Genomic DNA, 22,398 nt, shown 5'->3' with positions numbered 1-22,398 from the left:
TCATACCAACATGAGTAGGATACTGTGAATGAAAAGTAGATAAAAAAATCTGTACAAATTTATTCTAAATTAACTTATAAGGGCTCATGAATTGGACACAAAAATGAGACAAAATTATCAAAAAAAAATGTCAACCGAAAAATCCAAAAAAATTCTTAGGGACACCTCTTTACATGTTAATAAATAAAATATAGTTGGCAAAAAAGTTTGTTAAAAATTCATGGTGGGGGAAAAAATTTAAATTTAACCATGTTAAGTGATAGGCAAATCTGAGGAGGGATTTTGTCTGTTTCAGCACTTATCGTGATGTTTAAGCTTGACAATCAGAACATATTCCATTGATTTTATCAGACAAGCACTGAGACTCTGAACATTTTTTTTGTCGATTGTATATATAATATAAACTGACAGGGACACAATGTATTCAAATTTCATGAGAATCAACAATAAATATAAATCAAAATTTATAATTTCATATGTATTAATAACGAGAGAATATAAAGCTATAAATTCTCATGAACGTTATCAGTATTACATCAAAAATATGTGGGCAGTAACATTTTAGATTATAAGTATCTCAGTTTATGAGTAAGAGACTCAGTTTCTTAAGAAACAAAAATTGTAAACACATTTTGACTCAATAAACAAGTGAAAAATTTTAGTTTTTACAGATTAAGACTTGATAAACAAGAGATTCTTTGCAATGCAATTAGTAAATATACCAAAGCCTTGTAGCTGAGGGCTAGTCAATAAGAGGCTTTACATATTTGCATTGTCTCTCACATGAGAGTCACATGATTACAACTATCTTAACAAGTTTAGTGTCTGGGGCCCAGCATTCTCTGGGACTGCTTCTATTATTTTAATGAAAGACCAAATTAACAAAAGATATTGCTTTTTTTTTTTCCATATGCATATTAATCAAAACCTTCAATAGTTTAGGACTCATTCGACTTGAGGCCTCTTCCCAGGCCCAATGGAATCAATATTTTGACCTCACTAACAACTGGAGTGGAGTTCTTAGCCCAAACCTATGAAATACTTTCTCACTCTCTTGTTGTGTGTTAAATTAGCTCTTTTATATCATTCCAAAAAAAAAAAAAAAAGAAAAAGAATCCATGTACTTTTCGATATAAAATATAAAGTGAAATGAAATATACTAGACTCTCAATAATCCTCTGTGCACTAGTAGTATATACATGATCATATCTGGGCCCGGGGGCCCAGATATGATCATGTAATAGAGGGGTGGGGCCCAGATATGATCATGTAGCAGGTGGTTGTCTCCCAGATATGATCATGTCTCCTCGTTTTATTAATGATAATAAACAAACTTCAAGTTTATAAGCAGTAATTCTATCAACTCTGCGGTAGTGTAGTGGTTATAGTCATAAACATTAACCTACACTGCTGTAGAGTTTTTAGGAAAATCAGAAAAAGAGATGTAAGAGTTCAAAATAAGCGAGAAACAGTTTTATATATTTATTTTTATTTTTTGCAATATTCTGTTCTATCATGATTGTAAAACTTATTAGAATAGATTTATTTAATTCCACCTACCAAAAATCTATTTATCTCAGAAGGAGCTAACTTCTAACACTTATTCAAGAACCACAGCTCAAGAAAGTTAACTCGTGTTCACGCATGAGGTGGAGTTTTGAATAAAAATGAATTTTCCAAATTTTTTTACACAGGACGTGATAGAGAATGATCTTTTTCATTTTAGATTTCCATCTACGACTGTGGTTTCTGGACCTACGTTAAGTGGAAAAACTACTTTAGTTAGGAAGTTATTGAAGTGTAACATTTATGGAAAAGACATAAAAAGTATAATGTGGTGTTATTCAACATTTCAACAATGGTTTTTGGAAGAAAGAAATATAAATTTCCATCAGGGGCTACCTCAAGCGTTTGAAAATAATGCCGATATAATTGTAATTGATGATTTATTAGAATCTCTGAATGAAGAGGTCTCTCGCTTATTTACAGTTACTTCTCATCATGGAAATAAAAGTGTAATACTTTTGACTCAAAATTTGTTTCCTAAAAATAAGATATTTAGAAACATCACTCTTAACACTCATTATCTTATTTTATTCGGAAACAACAGAGATTCGAGTCAAATTCAATGTTTGTCGCGACAAATGTTTCCAAGTAAATCTAAGTACTTTATTGATGCTTATAAAAAAGCGACAGAGAATCCATATGGGCATTTGTTGATCGATTGTCATCCGTTAAGCAACAAAACCTTTCGTTTAAGAGATTCATGCTTTCCCGATTTTGATGGTGTTTATTGGGTGTATGTTCCTTCAGCATGAAGTCAATACGTAAGAATTATCATATGTTGGCATTTTTACAAAAAGCAAATCCATCTCAACGTCGCGCTATACTGAAAACGCTCACTGGATCACAGTTAAATTGTATATGTGAAATATGTTTAAATACCCTGAACGGGAATGTTGGAAAAGCAAATATCTCAAAGCTTAAGAAATATAAGACGGTGATTAGAAAGCTCGCTGACAAAAAAGTTTCAGACACTGTCAAGAAACAGTTGCTAACAAATCAGACCGGAGGTGCATTTTTACCATATTTGATTCCAACTGTAATCAGCGCATTAGGAAGTCTTTTCCAACGATAAAAAATGGCTCAAAAAATGGCTTTAGTCCCAGAACAATATTTGTTACCTCGACGTATGCAAATTTCTGAAGAATCACGAACGGAAGATGAAATCGAATCTCTTTTGAATACTAATCACATGGCAGATGATGTTAAGGTTAAGATACTTAATAACATGGTATCAAAATACAAAAGACTTGTTCACACGCCGTATGAGCCCGTTAAAGTTTCTATTGAAAAGTCATCTGATGAATCGAAGGAAGAAGCTATTCCAATAAGCAATTCTGCCGAATTAGTTGATGAAGATCCAATGGTACAACAAATATTGCTTTCAATTCCACAAACAACCAGAAAATTCGTTCCGGCTCTTATAGATAAAATGAAGCAAGCTAATCTATTTTGGAACAAACAGGGTCAGTTGATTATAAATGGAGATTTGCTACCAGGAAGTCATGTGATTGATATATTTTCATTTATGTTGAGAAACCGAAAGAACATAAATTGGCCCCCGGGCTTTAATTTGTTTTTTCAAGAACTGATCAAGACTGGAATTCCTTTGGAATGGATACAAAATGAAGTACTAAAAAGAAGTTTCGCACATACGTCTCCTATACAGATTCAGGGGAAAAGCCTGGTGACACTATCAAAAAAGACCTCCCCTGAAGGCCATGTAAGTTCAGTAAATTTTCCTGAAGGTTATTTCACACCCTCACGGGAAAGTAAATTTAAGAAAAAAGAACATAAATTGGTAAGCCGCAGAGAACGGAGTAGAAGTCACGAACCTGCTGGTGCACAATGGTCAAACTATTAGAAAAAATCTACTATAATTTCGAAAGCCCGGCGTCATTTGGAGGTGTAAGAAAATTAGCTGAGCAAGCAAGAATTTCTCAACGGAAAGCGAAAGATTGGTTGATGAGTCAGGATGTGTATACACTCCATAAACCAGTGAGATATCGGTTTCCCACAAGACGAACTATAGCTCTAGGACCGAATGAGTTATGGCAAGCTGATTTGATGGATATGAAAAAATATTCACGTGAAAACAAAGGAATAAAATATTTGTTAGTCGTTGTTGATGTGTTTCGAAGAAAACTTTTTGTTCATGCGCTCAAAAATAAAACACAAGAACAGGTTTTAGAAGGATTCAAAACACTTTTTAAACGAGAGAAGTGTCAGAAACTTCATACTGATCACGGAACGGAATTTTTTAATCGAAAATTGCAAAGTTTTTTTAAAAGTTATGGTGTTCATCATTATGGAACTCAATCTCCGAATAAATCTTCTTTAGCAGAAAGAAAAATCCGCCAAATTAAGGAAAAAATATATCGGATTTTCACTCACACTTCAAAATATAAATACATTGACTTTTTACCCGCCTTAGTCAAATCTATCAATGATTCTATAAATCGCAGCACAGGTTTTGCTCCGTCAAAAATTAAAAAAATTCATCATTCGACAATATTTAAGAAATTATATGGTTCTAATGCAAACACTAAATTTAAGTTGAATATAAACGATCAGGTTAGAATATCGAAAACGCGGAAAGTTTTTCATAAATCTTATCTACCCCATTGGACACATGAAATTTTTCTAATCAAATCACGATATAAAACTCAACCACCGACGTATGATTTAATAGATTTGAAAGGTGAACCATTGATTGGACGCTTCTATGAGTTCGAATTACAAAGAGTGACAAAACCTTCAAATGCATTTTGGAAAATTGAAAAAATATTAAAATCACGTGAAGTTGGTAAACGCAAACAGTATCTCGTCCAGTGGCATGGTTTCGGACCTAAGTTCAATTCTTGGATTGAAGCAACGGCTTTGAAAAAATGAAAAATCAATTTTTTGTGACACTTGCAAGCAATGCTAATGATGATTTGTTTCCACAAAATACACAGAGTCATTTTGTGACAAAATTGTTCACTCCGTTACATTTAGAAGGTGATTGGAAATGTGCGCTCACTGATGCCATTTTTCCAAAATCATGGCACAATATTACTGAAAGTAATTCAAAATATCAGGTTTCGTTCACAGAGGAGATAGATGAACCTGATGTTAGAGAATATCAAATATTCATTTCTCCTGATGTGGACACTATTAATCAACGAATTTTGCATACAGCTAATACTAATCTGGTATCGTTTCAAATTAAAGATACTGAAGTAATTGTGACTATTCCAAAAGACTATGAGATAAAGATTACTGTTGAGCATGCCGATAAACTGCTATACATGTTGCATTTACCTGTGAAAGACGCAATCATAAATTCCACATCAACGTTCAAGTTTAGGTCTACGGGGAGTGATGTTAGTGAGCAATATTTCACCCTAGTGGACAAACGTAGTTTTCTGGTTCCAAATTTCATGATTCCGGTTAAGTACGTCAAAGAAGAATTCTCAAAATTATCATTTTTTGAAGCTTTAAATGAAAATATCAAGTTGATTACGAATAGAAATGCAGTCGAATTTTCACTCGATAAAACTGAAAAATATGTGCAAATAAAAGTTTCAAATGGCTTTGAATTGATCGTCAACAAGAATGATGCTGCATCTTTTGCTGCCTTAATGAATTTGAATAAAGAAGTTACAAAATTTTCCCATGGCTTGACTGCTCGTGTATATAACAAAGAGAGTGTTAAAATTAACAATTCGGATTTCTTTGAAATAGCAGAGGTTGCCTTTAGGCGTAAAATAGAAATTGAAAAAACAGAAAAATTTTCCCTGCCTCAAGGGCTATATTCTAGAGGTGAGCAACTGACGCACAGTTTCGAAAAAATTACTTTTCACATGCTAAAAAAAAATATGTCGAGAATAATGGTACCAGAAAACCATAAATTAACTCTATCAAGGGAATTAGCTGATTTTTTGGGTTTTGAGAGGCTGCAATTTCCACATGGCATATATTTTTCAAAATATCCGTTGCAATTGCATACAGCTATTTCTGAAATATTCATTTATACAGATGTGATAACTAGTCAGATCATAGGAAATGTTATGGCCCCCTTGTTGAAAATTATACCTGTTCTAAATGAGGGGGAAAACCAACAGATAGTTAGATCTTATAATAATCCTTTGTATTATTCTGTAAGTAAGAATTTCATCGAGTCTATTGAAATTCAAATTTGTTCAACATCTGGTGAACTTTTGAATTTTTCTGAGGGGAAAGTATTTCTTACCCTTTCTTTCATAGAGATGTAAAAAGAGAACTTTTCTCCAGCGCTTCTCATAATAGATATTATTTAGAAGCAGGTGTACTTTCATGGATATACATATGTATATAAGAGAATTATATGTTTACTTCTCATCATAATAGATAATATTTCACCAAAAGAATGTTATGTGCTCGACAATGTTGCAATTATTACATCAGTCAGCAAACTGGCAATGGTTTGCCCTATTTTCAAGGAAGATTAATTCAGCGGGGAAATGGTTTTTTTTCCAATATATTTCGTAGTGCTGTACCATTATTATCCCAAGTAGGTCATTACTTAGGTAAACAATTTTTGAAGTCGGGAATCCAGGTAGCATCTGATGTTATACAAGGCCAGAACTTTAAAACAGCTGCTAAATCTAGATTGATGCAAATGCGAGATAAAATTGCAGGTGATGTAGTTGACAAGATGCAGTCAGGTTCGGGCAGAAAGCGACGTGCAAATACTAAAAAAAAGATTAAAAAAAGACGGAAAGATATTTTTTCCTAAAATTATAAAAAGATATGTTCATGTATTTTTTTTCACTTCTCTTTCAACATGGAGGACAAAGGTTGTATCTGTCTCAAGTCAGAATTAGATGTTTTTGAAAAACAATTAATTCAAGTCGCTGTGGAAGGTTCAACATTTGTTGAAGTGAAGCCAGTTGCCAGCATCACCCAAAAAGGCCCAATTGAATTTTTGATAAATAACACAAATAGTGAAAAATATATAGATCCGTCTCAAATTTATCTTCACTTGAAAGCTAAGATCGTTAAACAAGACGGATCCGATTTGCCCGAAACAAGTAAATCTACACCAATAAACTATATTTTAAATACTTGTTTTTCTTCTTTGCAAGTATTTTTGAATGATAAGCCCATCAACAACTACGCTAACTATGCTTACAAAGCATACATAGAATCATTATTATTCACATCAGAAGCTGCTCAAAACAGTTATCTTACCAGTTCCCTCTATATCAAAGATACTGCTGGAAAACTGGACAATTTTGACCCCCAGACAAGTCTTAATAAGGGATTGAAAAAAAGACATGAACGTTGTAAGGCATCGCAAGAAATGGATCTTTTCGGATTGCTTCATTTCGATTTGGCTCAACAACCAAAACTTCTGATAAATGGTGTAGACGTCAGAATTAAACTAGAAAGAAATAAAGATTCGTTTGTGTTGATGAGCGATGTAACAGACACTAAATTACAAATAACAGACGCTAGTTTGTACGTGCGAAAAGTACAAATAGCTCCTTCTGTTCTTTTAGGCCATGCCAAAGCATTAGAAATAGGGAATATACAAATTCCGATACGAAAATCGGATTTGAAAACTTTTACTGTTCCAAATGGGACGCAAACTCACTCTATTGCAAATGCATTTTTAAGTGAGATTCCTAGTAGAATTGTTCTTGGTTTAGTTCCAAACAAAAATTTCAGCGGTGATGAAAGAAAAAATCCGTTTAATTTCGGACATTCGAATATAAATTATATATGTTTGAGAAAAGACGGTGTCACATATCCATCAAATCCCTACACCCCTTCTGCTAAATCATACGCTCGAAGTTATATGTCACTTTTCACAGATTTAAATAAATTTGCTAGTACTACAGATATTCCGATACTTTACGAGGACTATCCTCAGGGATTCATGCTATTTGGTTTCGACCTCACGCCTGACTATTCATCAGATAAACAAGATTACATCAGCACTATAGAAACCTCAAATCTTTCTATTGAAATGAAATTTTCAGAAGCTCTAACTGAGACGATGACTTTGATTGTTTATTCTCAAGTTCCAAAAACTGTGCAAATTGATAAATCTAGAAACGTTTACACAGATTTCTAAACATGAATTCCATTGACTTGTTTCAAATAGCACATAGCGATGGTTTACTATCACCAGTGTTCGCCGGAGTTTTTGCATGTGACCAACTCCCCCAACAAAAACGAAGAAAGCATAAGGCCTTTATTGTGAATTTAGATACAAAACATAAACCAGGTTCACATTGGATTGCTATGTATTTCGATGATAATAAATGTTATTATTTTGATAGTTATGGAATAATATGCAAAAACATACATATCTTACGATTCATGCATAAAAACTCGAGAGTAATTGAATACAATGTAACGGTGTATCAATCCCCATTCTCACGAACATGTGGTATTTTCTGTTTATATTTCCTTGCGCATATTGTGCGAGGTAAAAGACTGGACAAGCTAACAAGAAATAAAGAAGAAAATGAGAAAAAAATGCATGCTTTTGCTTCGAAACAAGTACTGAACTATCCTGATATACCTCAAAGCGATGTCATACAGTACTGTGAGAGTTTGCTTTAAACCAATTAGTGGTCCTAATTCATTTTTAATAAAAAAATTCGATCTTGTTATTCGTCATTCCATAATTTTGTAGGAGGAGTTATATGAACGTTGGTTTAGATGTTATATAAAAAGATATAGTAATGATAAAAAAATCTATTCTAAAAGTATGGAGCGATATGGTTACATCTACGTTTCTTCGGAAGCAAAGCCTATTTTTTGCTCTCCAAATTTATATTCTGATTTGATTGATGCTCTCAAAGATGGTGTAGCACAGGATCTCGATTATCTGGAATGTTGTTCTCTCCATCTACGCTATTTTAAAATTTTAAGTAATAAAAGCATTTTAGATTCCCTTCATAATCAATGGTTGCCTAACTGTTCACTAGTGAATGAAGAGTATGGTTTCATCATCCTTCGTGAAGAAGAATCCCATTTCGTTCCCCAAATATATGGCAGTCTATTTTACAACAATCTTTTTGATTGTTTAAAAGATGCTGTTGAATGCAATATCCAAGATGGGAATAACTCTAGTAAGATTGGTTATTTTAAAATGCTGAAAAGTGAAAAAGAAGTTATTGAAGAAATCCATCGACATTTGAGGAAAAAAACTTGAAATTGTTCGGCACAGTATCTACAAATTGTGAAAAATACCCAATGAACACTTTTGGGAAAACATATTGTAACCGCAAACATATGTAATTTGTATTGCTGTGATTTTTTTAAAACTGATTTGTTGAAAAAAAAATGTACAAAATGTCTGAAATGTTCAAACAATAAAAGTTATTTCACAAAATATTTTGTACGCATATTTTTTTTTTCTTGTCATTTCTTTATGAAGAGAAACTGAAGTAGATGATTTCTAAGTTCATTAACTTGGAGAGAGAGTAAGTATTAATATAGTAAAACATACAACTGAACAAAAAAATAGACACACAACAAAAACTGCAATCATTCAAGTTCTTTATTCTGAAGACCGGGAACAAGTAGAAATACAAGACCATTTATCCCAATAAATACAATCAGAAATTGCTTCAGTATTTCCAAATAATAAATAATTATTCATACGAGCAACAGTTCTGCAATTTATATGATAACTCACAATGAATACGATAAACTTGAAATATAATCCAGACTAATTTTTCTCTGATTATTTTTTTATGAAAAATGTAATATTGCTTTCATTTTACAGTAGACTCCCGATAATCTGACACAAATGAGGAGCCCTACCACAGGGAAATGCATGTAACACAGTAGATTCTAGAATCCCCATACAGGTGAAACTAGGATTTGGATTGGACATCGTCAACCCAACCTCTGGTTTCCGTTCTCATCCAACAGCCGAGGACCCCAACTGCTAGACTTATCGAACCAATACTGGTCTGAGTCGGTACTCCCGCGAGATCCCCGGTGGTTTCCTGGGGTCTAAAATTAACAATTAATGAAAAAGATGGAAATTATAAGGGATCCTAGGTTATCGTGTCGCATAAACTTCTATGCAAAGACAAGCAGCGACATGTTTTCCTCTTCTATGCTCGAAGGATCCCCCCACCCCCAAAAAAAACAACAAAAGAACGTCAGATTAGGAACAGGCAGACTATTGAGAATCTACTGTAATAACAAAACAGTTGCATGTGCTGAAACATTGTTCAGACGTTGTTTCACCTCCATTTTCTTTAAAAGATTATAAATAGTAATAATAACATTTGGCACAAAATGTTCTCATTATTCACTCGTCGCTCGATTTTATAAACCTCAAATTTCATTCCAGCATTGACTTGGTGCAAAGAAGATGAATTAATAGAAAATAAGTATACTCAAACCATGATTTTTTTTGTTGGGTATATTGTATCACGTTTTAAGTAATATTCGAATTTTTTATCTTCTATTCCATCCCCCCCCCCCCCTTCCCCCGAAGTTAATAGAAACGAGCAACGACTGTAATATAAAGATAAAATAAATAAAAGATATTAACAACATAGTTATACTCAAAATGTGGTACAAATACACCCAAACCACTACATTTTGGGTAATATCTACGTTGTTCATCTTCCATTTTTTCACCTCCATATCATGAAGAATATAATACTTTCTTCACTCGAGGGTAATGGATACAGAAAACAAGAATTAAGAGTCTCGTAGTAAGTAATGACCAAATGACTTAACGGTTATTCCATTGTCATCGATAAATTTTTTATCATAGTAAGGAGTTAAGGAAATTTTATTTTGAATTATCGTTGACAGTTTATGTTTCCGACTTCTGATAAGAGTTTGTGAATGATGCAACAATAAATCTGAGAATAATACATCTTTGTACATCTGATGCGAAATGTTTTCAACAACGTTTTTTTTTATGCCTTTTGCAGTCTTTTTATTTGTGTTCCCAAAAATGTATGAGTACATCTTGGGTTTGATAGCGCACACTTCTTTAATTGGTACTGATTTTGTTTCGTCTTTGAAACATCCTAATTTTCCTGTATTAGTCTTGCTGTACAATTGATGATTGGTAGGATAGTTGCTAGTATCCATAAAGTGACTGAAATGATTCTTCAAATCAGTATAAAGATCACGCGTATGGATGTGTAATAAAAGTGAATCGGTGTCAGTGTAAATTAGAGAACATTTTTCGTCATAAAAGTTTTTGAAATAGTCGTAATATGCTTTATACATATGCAATTTGCTAAGTTCTAATACACTAAAACCGACATATATGGGTTTATTTAACAAAAGATTAGTTTTCTTCAACTTAAAAACTACGAAATTGTCATTTATGCTTTCAAAATATTCTAAAGCAGGATTTGACATATATCTCTGACACTGAGCTTTGGTTACCGCGGTCTTTACATTAACACGTTTTCTGACATTTTCACACGATTTACCAAAAAAAGAATTGTTAAGAAGTTTGAAAAAAGATCTATCAAATTCGTTATTTGCTTCTATACGTTTATCATTATTGAATAAAATGTAATCCTTTAACCATGGAGTTTGTCTAAAAGACAAAGCTCTATGTATTTTTTTGATTTTCAACCCCTGTTGAAGGTAGTACTTTAGATTACGATAGTGAACAACGTATTTTTGTTTGTCGAACAAATTAGGTATTAACTTTTTCACCCCCTTATTAAATTTAAGACCCAACTGTTTCATGATTCGTTTTTGATAGGGGGAAATCATATCATAACTTATCACTAAATGTTCTGCAGCTAATGGAAAGTCGTCAGTTTTCTTATGAATAGAATCGGGATAAATAAGATCAACCTCAAGAAAATAGCCAGTTTCACAGTTATCTGAAATCTTCGTTACATCCAGTTTTTGAATTTCACGGTTAGAAAGCCATTTAAAATTATCTATTGGAAGAAAATCAGTCATAACTACTCCGTATAAGTTATTCGCGTCGATGGACATGATATAACTGTTAGGTTTTTTGTCATCATAACCATCAATGTATGGATTATTGGCTTTTGCAAACCGTTTGTTAACGTAGCTGATTCCTCCACGTATGCCCGATTCAATGAAAAGATACATATCAACGTCCGTTAGAAGTTCTAATTTCACTTCAGTTTTTTTTAATCCTGCATTAAATGACAAATCCGCTGCTGTAAGAAAATATATGGGATCGATTTCATAATATTTATATGACAATTTTCTGAAACTATTAAAAACATCAGCTAACAGTAAAACATCAGTCATTTGATACAGACGTAGATAGTCCTCAAAAGTTTTACATTGGTAGTATTTCCATATTAGATGAGCATGTTTATATTCATCATCAGTTACTGATTTTCTAGTCAAAATATTATAAAACTTATTTTTTTCTGGCAACTGTTTTTCATTTAAAACTTCTTGTGAGTCAAAGTAACTGTATGGAAATATCCCCTTTTGCCTTAAAAGATGGCAATATGCACTTTCACCAAAAAACATATTGAATATAGGGAATTCATAATTACTTATATTTAAATTATGAACAAGAGTAGATAATGATGCGCTGAGAAAATTGAAACTATCGAGAAATTTTATTCTATCCAGAGAAAATGTTGTGAATTTTTCCATATTAACAGGTATAACTCGTATAACATTTGCTACTTTCCTAGACAAATGTTTTAGTATTAAGTGTGAATCATAACCAGATCCGTTATGCATTATCACTGGAACAAAATATTTATTTCGAAATTGGAGGTTGCATGTTTGGTGGGCGAGCCCACGAAACTCCCCTGTAAAATGATTATGGTCCCTAACTCTCATTTCTCCACGAATGAATGTATTTTTACATATGTGACATTCGTTCAGATTTGTATGCATTAAAGTTGATTCATTGATAGGAACATTTTTTAAAAGCTTTTTTAAAACGATTTCTGCAATTTTATTGAGTAAAACAAGAAAATGCTGGACAGCATCCTTTCCTACATAGTCTGCATGATAGAGAATTTTATTTTTGTTATTTACTACTACTAGAGCATATGAAATCGGACAGTGGGTTTCTATTTCTTGCGTAGAGCTCACAGTCAGATCCTGTTTTTTATCATCATATAGACTTTTTTGCGTGTAACATTCAAAGTCGGCAAATACGGAAAACTCGTGCTCGACCATTTTTTCAGTTGATTTGAAAAAAAGTTTAGAATCGTTTTTGCTTGGCATGGAGAGTTTTTGAAACTTTCTGTTTAAACAAATTTCTCTATGGCTAAACAACGTTTTCTTTCTTTGGAAGCCGATAAGACAGTTTTTGCAAAAATGGTGAATACCATTTTTTGTGTTCATTAATCGATTAAAATTTTTTATTAAGTAGTAGTGGTTTTCAAAATACAGTAAATCAACTACATTTGCTGTCTCCTTCTTACTTATATAAATAGGAAAAATCTCACTATCATAAGCGAAAACATTTATAGAAAAATTATTTTTATTTTCAAAATAAGGAATTTTGTCAATTGCCATAGGAAAAACTATATTATTTGTATTTAAGAGTTTGATATACTTCTTATACGAATTCACATCATTTTTATGAGAAGAAACAGGAAACAGCTTTGCTAAAATGCAGTAAATGAAGCAAAGATCATCTTCACATTTTATGTTGAGTATGCATTTTTTATTTTGTAGTTTTTTTGGCAATTTTACTTTATAGCATCCACCACTAGTACTATTATATTTTCCTGTATGTATGTCAATATGTTTGATAGTCTTTATAACCCACCCACTTCCAAACCTTGTAAAGTTCTCTATTGAGTTTATGATTTTGTTATAAGCGGAATCTAATTTTTCATCAATTTCGAAAGAAGATGTCAAACGTTCTGCGAAAGAGCAAAAATAAAAATCTCGCTGTCTTAGTTCATCGCCAATGTATTTCATAAAAGTAATGGATAAGCAAATAATAAAACGAAGTCTTAATGATAATGAATTTTTAGAGAATAGATCATGAAGAGAACTTCGTACATTATTCAAAGAAAATAAAGGATCGATGATACTATTGCCAGTGATTTTGTATGTATATGTCTTACTCCAACCCTTAAATGCTGATGATTTTTCCACAAACTCCACCATTATGCACCACACCAAGAGTCAGATGCTATGTCATCAATCTTTCAAATGATGGTAAACAGTATCTACTCCCTTTTTTAACAGGGGGACTTGATCAATTGCAATATTGAAATGCTTCAAAGCAGCATTATCACTCGTAACACGACAGAAGCACATATACCACGTACCTCGAAATTCTTTTACTTCAATTGAAATTCCCTTTCCGCAATACACAGCAAAAGGCGTGATCAACTTCTGTTCATCATATCCATCATCTACCAAAATCACATCGTATGTCGGCGATGGTTTCTTTTTTGAGGTTTTCTTCGGTTCTTCACTCGAGGTTCTCTTTTTAGCTCCGGCTTTTTTCGGTTTTGATGTTGTGGCGATGAGTTCTTCACCGTCATCATCAGTTAGATTAGCTGTACGTTTCTTTCGTAACTCTAAATCTAAGTCTGATTTGGAAAAATGGAAAAAAACTATACGCAGATATATTTTTCAATTAAAAAAATCATAAAATTTTGAATAAATGGTATAGTACAGTAATATCGGAGTTGAACGCGAGTTTGATGTGATATATATTGAACTAAAAATTATTCAGTCCGAACAATGAGGATTTTTGAGAAAAACTTAAAAAGTAGAACACCGATGAATCTACTAAAAATAAAGACTACTTACTACTGAAACCTCAAAAAGAAAATTAATATATGGTATATTATAGAAAAAGAGAAAGATCCATATTATTATAGATGGATACACTATGAAAATTTCATCGAACCAGAGTATAGTATCATTACATTAGATTTTCACAGTATTTACAAGAAAAAAATTTCTTACCCGAAAAAGACATCCTCGGAATATGATCTTGTAAACTACTTGTTCCCAGTCTTCTAAAACGCTAGTAAAAATGTCTTTATATATATTCATGCACTCGCAATTATCTGCTTTGCAAAAATAAGAAATATTTTTCCATCTAAATGAAAAATAAATACATGAAGGCACACAAAACATTTCAAGAATCCGTCTAATGATTTTCGAGAAATAAGCATCCGTATAAATATAGCGATTTAATTCCCATTTTCTCTATTTGCCAACCTGCCTTTTTTCTCTAAGAATGTTCCATTGCATGGATAAAGAATTCATAATCCATAAAAGTTACCTTTTCTTTCATAATTTCGTTCAAGTAAAAAGTTTGTAAGCTTTAATAAATTATTTTCTCTTACGTCCTACATACATCTTAAGAAAAATATGAGAATATTAAAGAATCAAAATATAATTGTGTTTGTACAGACTCCATGTATCATTCTTTCAGTACATTTAAAAGGGATAATAATGAACAAATGAAGGTCCAAATAAGATAATTTATGAAGCGAGAGCATAAATATGATCATTATCATATCTGAAACCCCTCTATTACATGATCATATCTGGGCCCCCCGGGCCCAGATATGATCATGTATATACTATCCCATACGGCCCATCCAATAATCTGGCATTTTTCAGCCAGGTTTTCTTTGAGCCATAGAAAAGAGAAAACATGTCACTGCATGTCTTTGCACGCGAGTTTATATTATTTAAATGGGCTTTTTCAATTGACTTCCAGTTATCCGACAATTTTGATAATCTGGCACACCCTGATCTGATACATGCTGGATTAGCAAGAGTCTAATGTAGTGGTTCTCAAACTTCTGTCACCCACAGCTTCCTTGCCCAATTCATGGTTCATCTGCAGCTCCCCAGAATAGTTTGGTAGATATATTCCCATGTATAAATGAATATCTTCAGCTCACCGTGACCAGGGCCCCAATTATATGCTTGGTCAGCCAGGGCAAGCACTCCATTTTGCGCCCGGGGCACCAGACCCACTTGCACCCCCCCCCCCCTAGTTGCGGCCCTGGCCGTGACACCCATGATAAAAGTTGGCGATGCCCTTAGGAGCTGTGATGCATCCTTTGAGAAACACTGGTCCAATGTAATATGAAATAAATTAACCTGTGTTTATACCAAAGCCTCTAAGCTGAGGACTAGTCTATAAGGAGCTTTGCATATTTGCATTATCTCATGAGCATCACATGATTACAACTGTCTTGATAATAAGTTCAGTGGCTGGGCCCCAGCTTTCTTCGAGACTGCTTTTATTATTTTAATGAAAGACAAAATTAATCGAAAATGAAGTAAAATGAATTGCGGTTGGTGTGAGAGGAACAAATCATTTGAGTTTTCATGATTTCTTATGAGGATGTTTGATTTAATATACAAGTGTTTTGGAATAAGGCAATGTTTCCTCAAAAATCTTGCTTGCGTCATAACAAGTTAGAGATATTCATTTGTGTGCCTATTTATGGGCTTTGAAGTGGTTCTTTTATTAATGAAAATATCTACTAAGCTATTCCAGGGAGCTATGGATGAAAAAGTTAGAGAAACACTGGGTTACGACATGTTTACTGAACAACTTATGCTCCTAAACAGAAGTTCACTGTGTATAATTTGATAACCCTTTTTTGCAAAAAAAAAATTGTTAAATGATCAAAAATCAATTAATTCATCTAATAATGTGAGCATAATGAGAACATTATAAAAAATCTATAGGAATATAAGTTGATTTCGCACTGTGAAGAAGAGACAGAACGCAATAATTTTATAACAACTCACACAAAACAATGGTAAACTTTAACATGGACTGACCTACTTACCCAAAACTATTGGGAACGCATTTCTGTCTCAACATTCAAAGTCCCCAATATGACAACACTCCTCACATAATCATACTATATTCATACGGCTTTGACCGCAGATTTACAAAAAAAAAGTTAATGCTATCGAGTCACCTATCATTGAAATCAAATATAATACAACAATTTATACCCCCTCCCCCATAAAAAAAAGTGATGAGACCTAAAAAAAATGCATGTGCAAACACAGAATTTGGTTGACGTTCATTAATAATACAAATACAAATACAACGCCACAACAGGCAAAATGCCCAATGAGGTGGCTGAGAAAAAGATGCCCATAAAACTATGGATGTCATATATTTCAAAAATATAGCAACCCAATTAAAAATGCAATTAACAAAAATTGTAAACAATATATACACATGATAAAATATTATACAATGCCCATAAAGAATACTTATGGTTGTCTTATTCTAAGTATGGATAACTTCTCTTCATGGGGAGTACTTATGCACTCTGTGAGTGTCGACCAATGATGTAGGTTCCACTGTTTGGAATATTTTTAGAGAATATAATTGTTTGTTAGTTTGAATAAAGAAGTAGAATTTTATGAAAATGAGAAATACTTTTTACAATATGTTTTCACACTTCACATAAAGGCAGCGTAATTGCAACAACAAACTTGTTTTTTTTTTTGTTTTTCAATTGAGTATGAACAGTTGTTGATTCCCCCCAAGTCCCATAAAGATGTTCTCTTGTATTTGTTTTAATTAATAATCTCATCTATTTTTTCTGCAGGGGGATTTGAAACAGTTTCTTCTCGCAACACGAAAAGACAGTCTCAGAAAAGGCCCAAAACCACCAGCACTAACAGTCCCACAGATAATGGGAGTTATCCATCAAACAGCAATGGGTATGGAATTCCTATCGAACCACAGATTTACTCATAAAGATCTGGCTACTCGTAACTGCCTTGTCACGTCTCGATTGAATATCAAAGTAAGCTGCCCGTCACTTTCAAAGGATACTTATGCTGAAGAGTATTTTGATTATCACAATAAGAAGTTACCTCTCCGCTGGGCTCCCTCCGAGGCTATACTGGAGGACGAATGGTCTACCAAGAGTGACGTGTGGTCGTTTGCAGTACTTGTATGGGAAATCTTTATGCAGGCTGAGCTGCCGTTCGCAGAGAAATCAAATGAGGCATTTCTGAAAATGTTGCGCCATCAAGAACTGAGGTGGTCTCCACCAGATGGCTGCCCTCTAGTCTTGTCAGAACTGTTGATGAACTGCTGGAAAGACAGCCCCAGGGACAGGCCTACATTTTCGGAGGTTGTGCTCAAAATCGGGGAAGTGACCGTGGACAGTCATCTGTGATTTATTATATATATATATACATCAGAAAGATCAATGAAACTTTTTAGAAAGACTTGTGTAGGAATTTGATAACGTAAGCGCTTTTCTAAGTGTGTGTGTTGTGGAAACATTTGCTAAAAAAAGTTTTGTGCGTAAGGCAGTTTCAGGTCGAATCAGAAATGTTTTTTTTTTCTTAAAAGAGTGCAATAATGTGATATATCATCTTCCTTTTTTTATACAATCAAAACAAGATCATCATAAGACTTTTCTGAATACTTTTTCTATCATGAATACCATTGCTATAGGCTATGAGATGTTCAATTATCATAAAGATATAATTATTCATCATCTTTTCTGGAACGAATTAGGTACCGAATTCATGTTTTTAGTATATAGAAAACTGCTGTAACACTTGAAAAAAGACTTTTGAGCTTCACTTTTTTTTGAGAGAGAGAAAAGCTTTAAAACTGATTTCTAAATCCCATAAAATTGTCGTTGCTTAGTCAGAGTGCATGGAATTTTTTCAGCCATCAGAAAAATTTGAAAACTCAATGAGATAGCCTCATAAAACCTATGATTTGTTTTGAAAAATGCTTTCATCACAGATTTTTCATTAGTATTTTTCTACTTTTATATAAATTCAATGGGAAAAATCATGAAGGTTAAGCTGAGAGATTTAGTCAAACATAATGCAGCTTTTTTGTTGAAAGATAAATTTAAATTATTGTCTTTGAGACATGAGAGGCATTATCATTGCCGATATTATAGACTTTGATTGATATTATAGACTATATGCTGGAAACAAGACTCCTTCCATTCACTCAGATTTGACAGGAATGGGAATGTTAAAAAAATTCTCAATATACGACAGCATTATAATTTCATTTTAAATATTTTTATATTGATGCTGACTTGACTCGTCTTTGAAAGTGTAATAGACGCTTCTGATGAAAGAAACTATTTGAGGTCTCAATTGATTGAATAATCAATATACCAGTCATGAGCAATGAATAAGAAATCTAATTATTAAAATACACGAAGCCTCGGTATAATGATACTCTGCCTCTCCCCCAAGAAAACGTATTGTTATAGAGGGATTATTGTTGTATCAAGAGACAACATTGTCATCACGTACCACCAAATTTATGCTACTATTGACAACTTTTCTAAATCGGTGTTATTATTAGTAACGCCAGAAAATTCATCTTGAATCATTCATTAGCTGTAAAAATTTCAGTTGATCAGTTAGTTAATAAAGTTCAGTCACAGGCATTGTCTCTGTAAAGTGGTGTACCACATTGCACTTTTTTTTGTCGTACACAGAAAATGGCAATACCAAAAACTTCATTAACACTTTCAGTGATCAGGTGATGCAAGGTACTAATTTTATTAGGTGCCCTTGGAAGAACTAGAACAAGTGACAAAGTTAAAGTTAAATTCTTCAAGACAAATTTGAACAAAATATAAAAATATATTATTGTGGCGGTTTGAAAAAACCTTTAAAAATATTATAATGGAGGGATTTTTATCATAGTAAAGGATGCTGTATCAAGAGGACTGTAACATTATACAAAAGGTAATTTTAAATAAGATTTGAAAAAATATTGTTGTAGAGGGATTTATTGTTGTATCGAGTAAAGCTGTAGCAAGTTTTCACTTCGAGTAAAAAATATTGGGACATAATAATTGATTGATAATCTGTATAAAAGCATTAGTTTCTATAGAGACAGGATCCCAAAAGTTTTACAATTGCTGCACCTTCAGATTGAGATTAGAATTTCAAATATCTTGCAGCACTTCAGCTGGATCTTGAGGAACTTTAGGTGTGGAGCATCAGTTGGGAATGACTATCGCGGTTTTCACTTGCAATATACCTTTATCCTCGAAATATTATCGTTAATCTTTTGTAGATCTCATGGCACAACATGATCAATGTATTGATCACCATTCCAATGGAAAATATTAGCAATATAGTAAAAACCTTCCACATCTGGAACAATCAATATAATTTCTTACATGAACATATTGAAAGATACGTATGGGCCTAGAGAGGTGGCCACATCACTTAATGAGTTGACCAAATGTCCTTTTCGTGTATCATGAAAATGCTTTGATGGATGTCATATCAAATATCTACAGAATAATGTTGTTGACCAAAGCTTCCTGCAAGACTGGAAAAGAGTTGCAAGTTTGTGAAGTTTTTTTCACACTTAATGTTACCAGTCTGGTGCAACTATTCAATGAAGGCTGTCATTGGCTGTTGGCTTTCAAAGCAATTATTTTGATCTTTTTTACAGTTTTACAGAAGTATTTGCTCATGTCAAAAATTAATCTAATCCAAAATCAGTTTGGCCCATTTCAGATATGGAAGACTTTACTGTTTTGGGCAATTAGTGCATATTCTTACTGTTTTCAGACATTTTGGCTAAAAAGAAAAGAAAAAATTCTATCATATAAAACATATATTGCCTATGCTCTTCAAGGAAGCTTTTAGAATTTTCAAATATATGCAATCGAAAAAGTGGAAAGGACATAATAGGTACATTTTTTTTTAGTCATATAAGTGGTTAGAGATGTAATGGTTCAAGGATTTCATATTCAGAGAAGGTCTCTGTGGTTTTGTCCATTCTATAATTAGAATTATCATCTGGAGCTGACCAAAATTTCTTTATCTGATTTATAAGTCAGTTGATTTCTATACATTACTGCTGCATTTCAGCTTTCATCTGCACAAGATGCCATTGAATATATCTTATTTGTCAATCTAATATGGTAACCAATGGTATATAACAGCTCTTGAATATCAGATCAATCACAAGAAATTCTGTTTCTCCAGATCCAAACATTGGGTGCTATAATCTATCTTATGATTCTACATCTATAACTAAGCATATCTCATTACAATCGAAGAATTCACAATCATTAAAAAACAAAGCTTCATTGCATAAAGAAAACAAGACTCATTATTGTGGACTCATGAAACTAGGTTAAAATTTAGTTTGTATAAATAGCGGCAACTGAACACAATGAACATAGTCGAGTCACATTATTAGAGTTACCTACACAATATAAACAGAGATTTAATAATTTTTTAGCTAGACACTATGGAAGTGGTGATCCAATGAGACACACTCCCTGGTTCATTTGGGTAGTGAATAGCTCTACTTTAAAGAAATCTGTTGATTCTCAATCTCTCCCCCCCCCCTCAATGAACACCCCTTCAGTGTTCACCTCTCACATCAATGACATTTGGTGTTCTGCTGATTCCACCTCAGTTATTCTTAGTAGCATCATTTGTCTAGTTTGAGTACACTTTAATGATGAAAGCATAAAAACTTGTCAGTTGCAGAGATTCTGTGATGCTTGTCTGGGAAGTCAATTGTTATCACTTGGAAAATTGTAGCGGGAGTTTGAGTCATAATTATGAAGTGGTTTTAATGATGTAAAACTCATATACGTGGATATTATATCCACTTGTATGTAAATTTATGTTTTTCAAACCATATCACAAATCCATTAAATTTTCTGCTGCGTAAATTTCTTGCCTGTATATCCTCTTCCAGTTTTTAAAGTCCCATATACACAGTGTATGTGTAATGCATGCAAGTCATTCGTTTCCATCTTATCAATTGTATAGTCATATAGGGATTTTGTTGGAAAGTCCATTTCTTTGCATAATCATAATGTTCCTCATGTTTATTTGTATTTGTACGTGAGTATCTGTGTCTGTACGTAAATTCGTGTCAGAGATATCATTTTTCTTTTTACAGTTTTCTTGAATGTATATAGTCAAATTTTGTGGTTCGTTATTTATTGTGTTTTTTCCTCTTTTTTTATACTGAATTTTGTAAGATATTAAGTTATGACTGTAATCAAGATGGACACTAGTCATCGAAGGCTGTAAAAACCAGGAATAAAACTTTTTTCACATTTGTGAATTCATTTGAGAGAAATTCTAGTCTTTTTTTCTTTTTAATTGAAGCTAAAACTTGAAAGTATCATTAAAAATGTCTTTAACCCCTTAACAGTTTTGCCCGAACACCGTTCAGTTGCCCAATTCGGGTAGCATATTTTTCTATGCCAATCCTCTGATTTCCCCCTGCTTTTTTTCTTTTCTTTAGTTTGCAGTGTTTCTAATAGATGGTTCTAGTTGTCCAGTAAAAGTTTGGATTGCAAAACTAGTGTAAAGCAGTTTTACACTAGCAGCAAACTAGTGTAAAGGTCAGGTTTTACTGCTTGTCATTGATGCTAGTTGTTCAGAAATTAGCCAACTTTAAGTAAAAACACCATTTTTTGATGTAATTAAAAATTAGCATAAATTAATAAATACTTGTAGCAGTTTTGACAGTGGATTTTAATTTATGTAATCTATTTGAATACAAAATTGTTTATCAAAAATATGCTTGTTTTTAGACAATTTGTCAAAAAAACAAAACTGTTAAGTGGTTAAGCATGTGATCGGGCGGGTGCTGAAGAAATAATGTGCCTCTCCAGAACATTTTAAGCCATTAATTTAATTCTTCAAATGAATTTGATGTCAACTTAACACTATTGAATTACCATATTTCAACTTATGTAACTAGGGTTACCAGATCCGATAAAGAAGGATATACTGCGTACGCATTCTTTTTGACGTAACTTATTCCAATTTCCTCAATAGATAGCGCCACTATTCCGACCAATAAAACCGGCCGCAACAATATTTTCCCCCAACTCTATAAAA

General features: G+C 33.0%; 2 protein-coding genes across 2 annotated transcripts in view; one reads left to right on the top strand and one right to left on the bottom strand.

The window, feature by feature from the left end:
* Window positions 1-21,611, top strand: part of LOC149088093 (inactive tyrosine-protein kinase 7-like) — an 86,401-nt gene extending 64,790 nt beyond the window's left edge. Inside the window, exon 13 of the mRNA XM_089244248.1 lies at window positions 17,118-21,611. Coding sequence (XP_089100374.1) covers window positions 17,118-17,696 — 579 coding nt within the window. The 3' untranslated portion in view covers window positions 17,697-21,611. The remainder of the gene's footprint in view (window positions 1-17,117) is intronic.
* Window positions 10,517-14,556, bottom strand: LOC149088094 (uncharacterized). Its single transcript, XM_089244262.1, has 2 exons — window positions 14,482-14,556; window positions 10,517-14,099 (listed from the first exon to the last, which is right to left on the bottom strand). Exons 1-2 carry the CDS (start codon window positions 14,492-14,494, stop codon window positions 13,702-13,704), a joined length of 411 nt encoding a protein of 136 aa, XP_089100388.1. The 5' UTR covers window positions 14,495-14,556; the 3' UTR covers window positions 10,517-13,701.
* Window positions 21,612-22,398: the final 787 nt, after the last annotated feature.

The sequence above is a fragment of the Pholcus phalangioides genome, unplaced genomic scaffold, assembly GCF_987345545.1.
Source record: "Pholcus phalangioides strain wild (caught in Gottingen) unplaced genomic scaffold, Ppha-v1.0 ptg000003l_1, whole genome shotgun sequence".
Lineage (NCBI taxonomy): Eukaryota > Metazoa > Arthropoda > Arachnida > Araneae > Pholcidae > Pholcus > Pholcus phalangioides.
The sequence above is the reverse complement of the archived record's forward strand: the minus strand, read 5'-3'. Positions and strand labels throughout refer to the sequence as shown.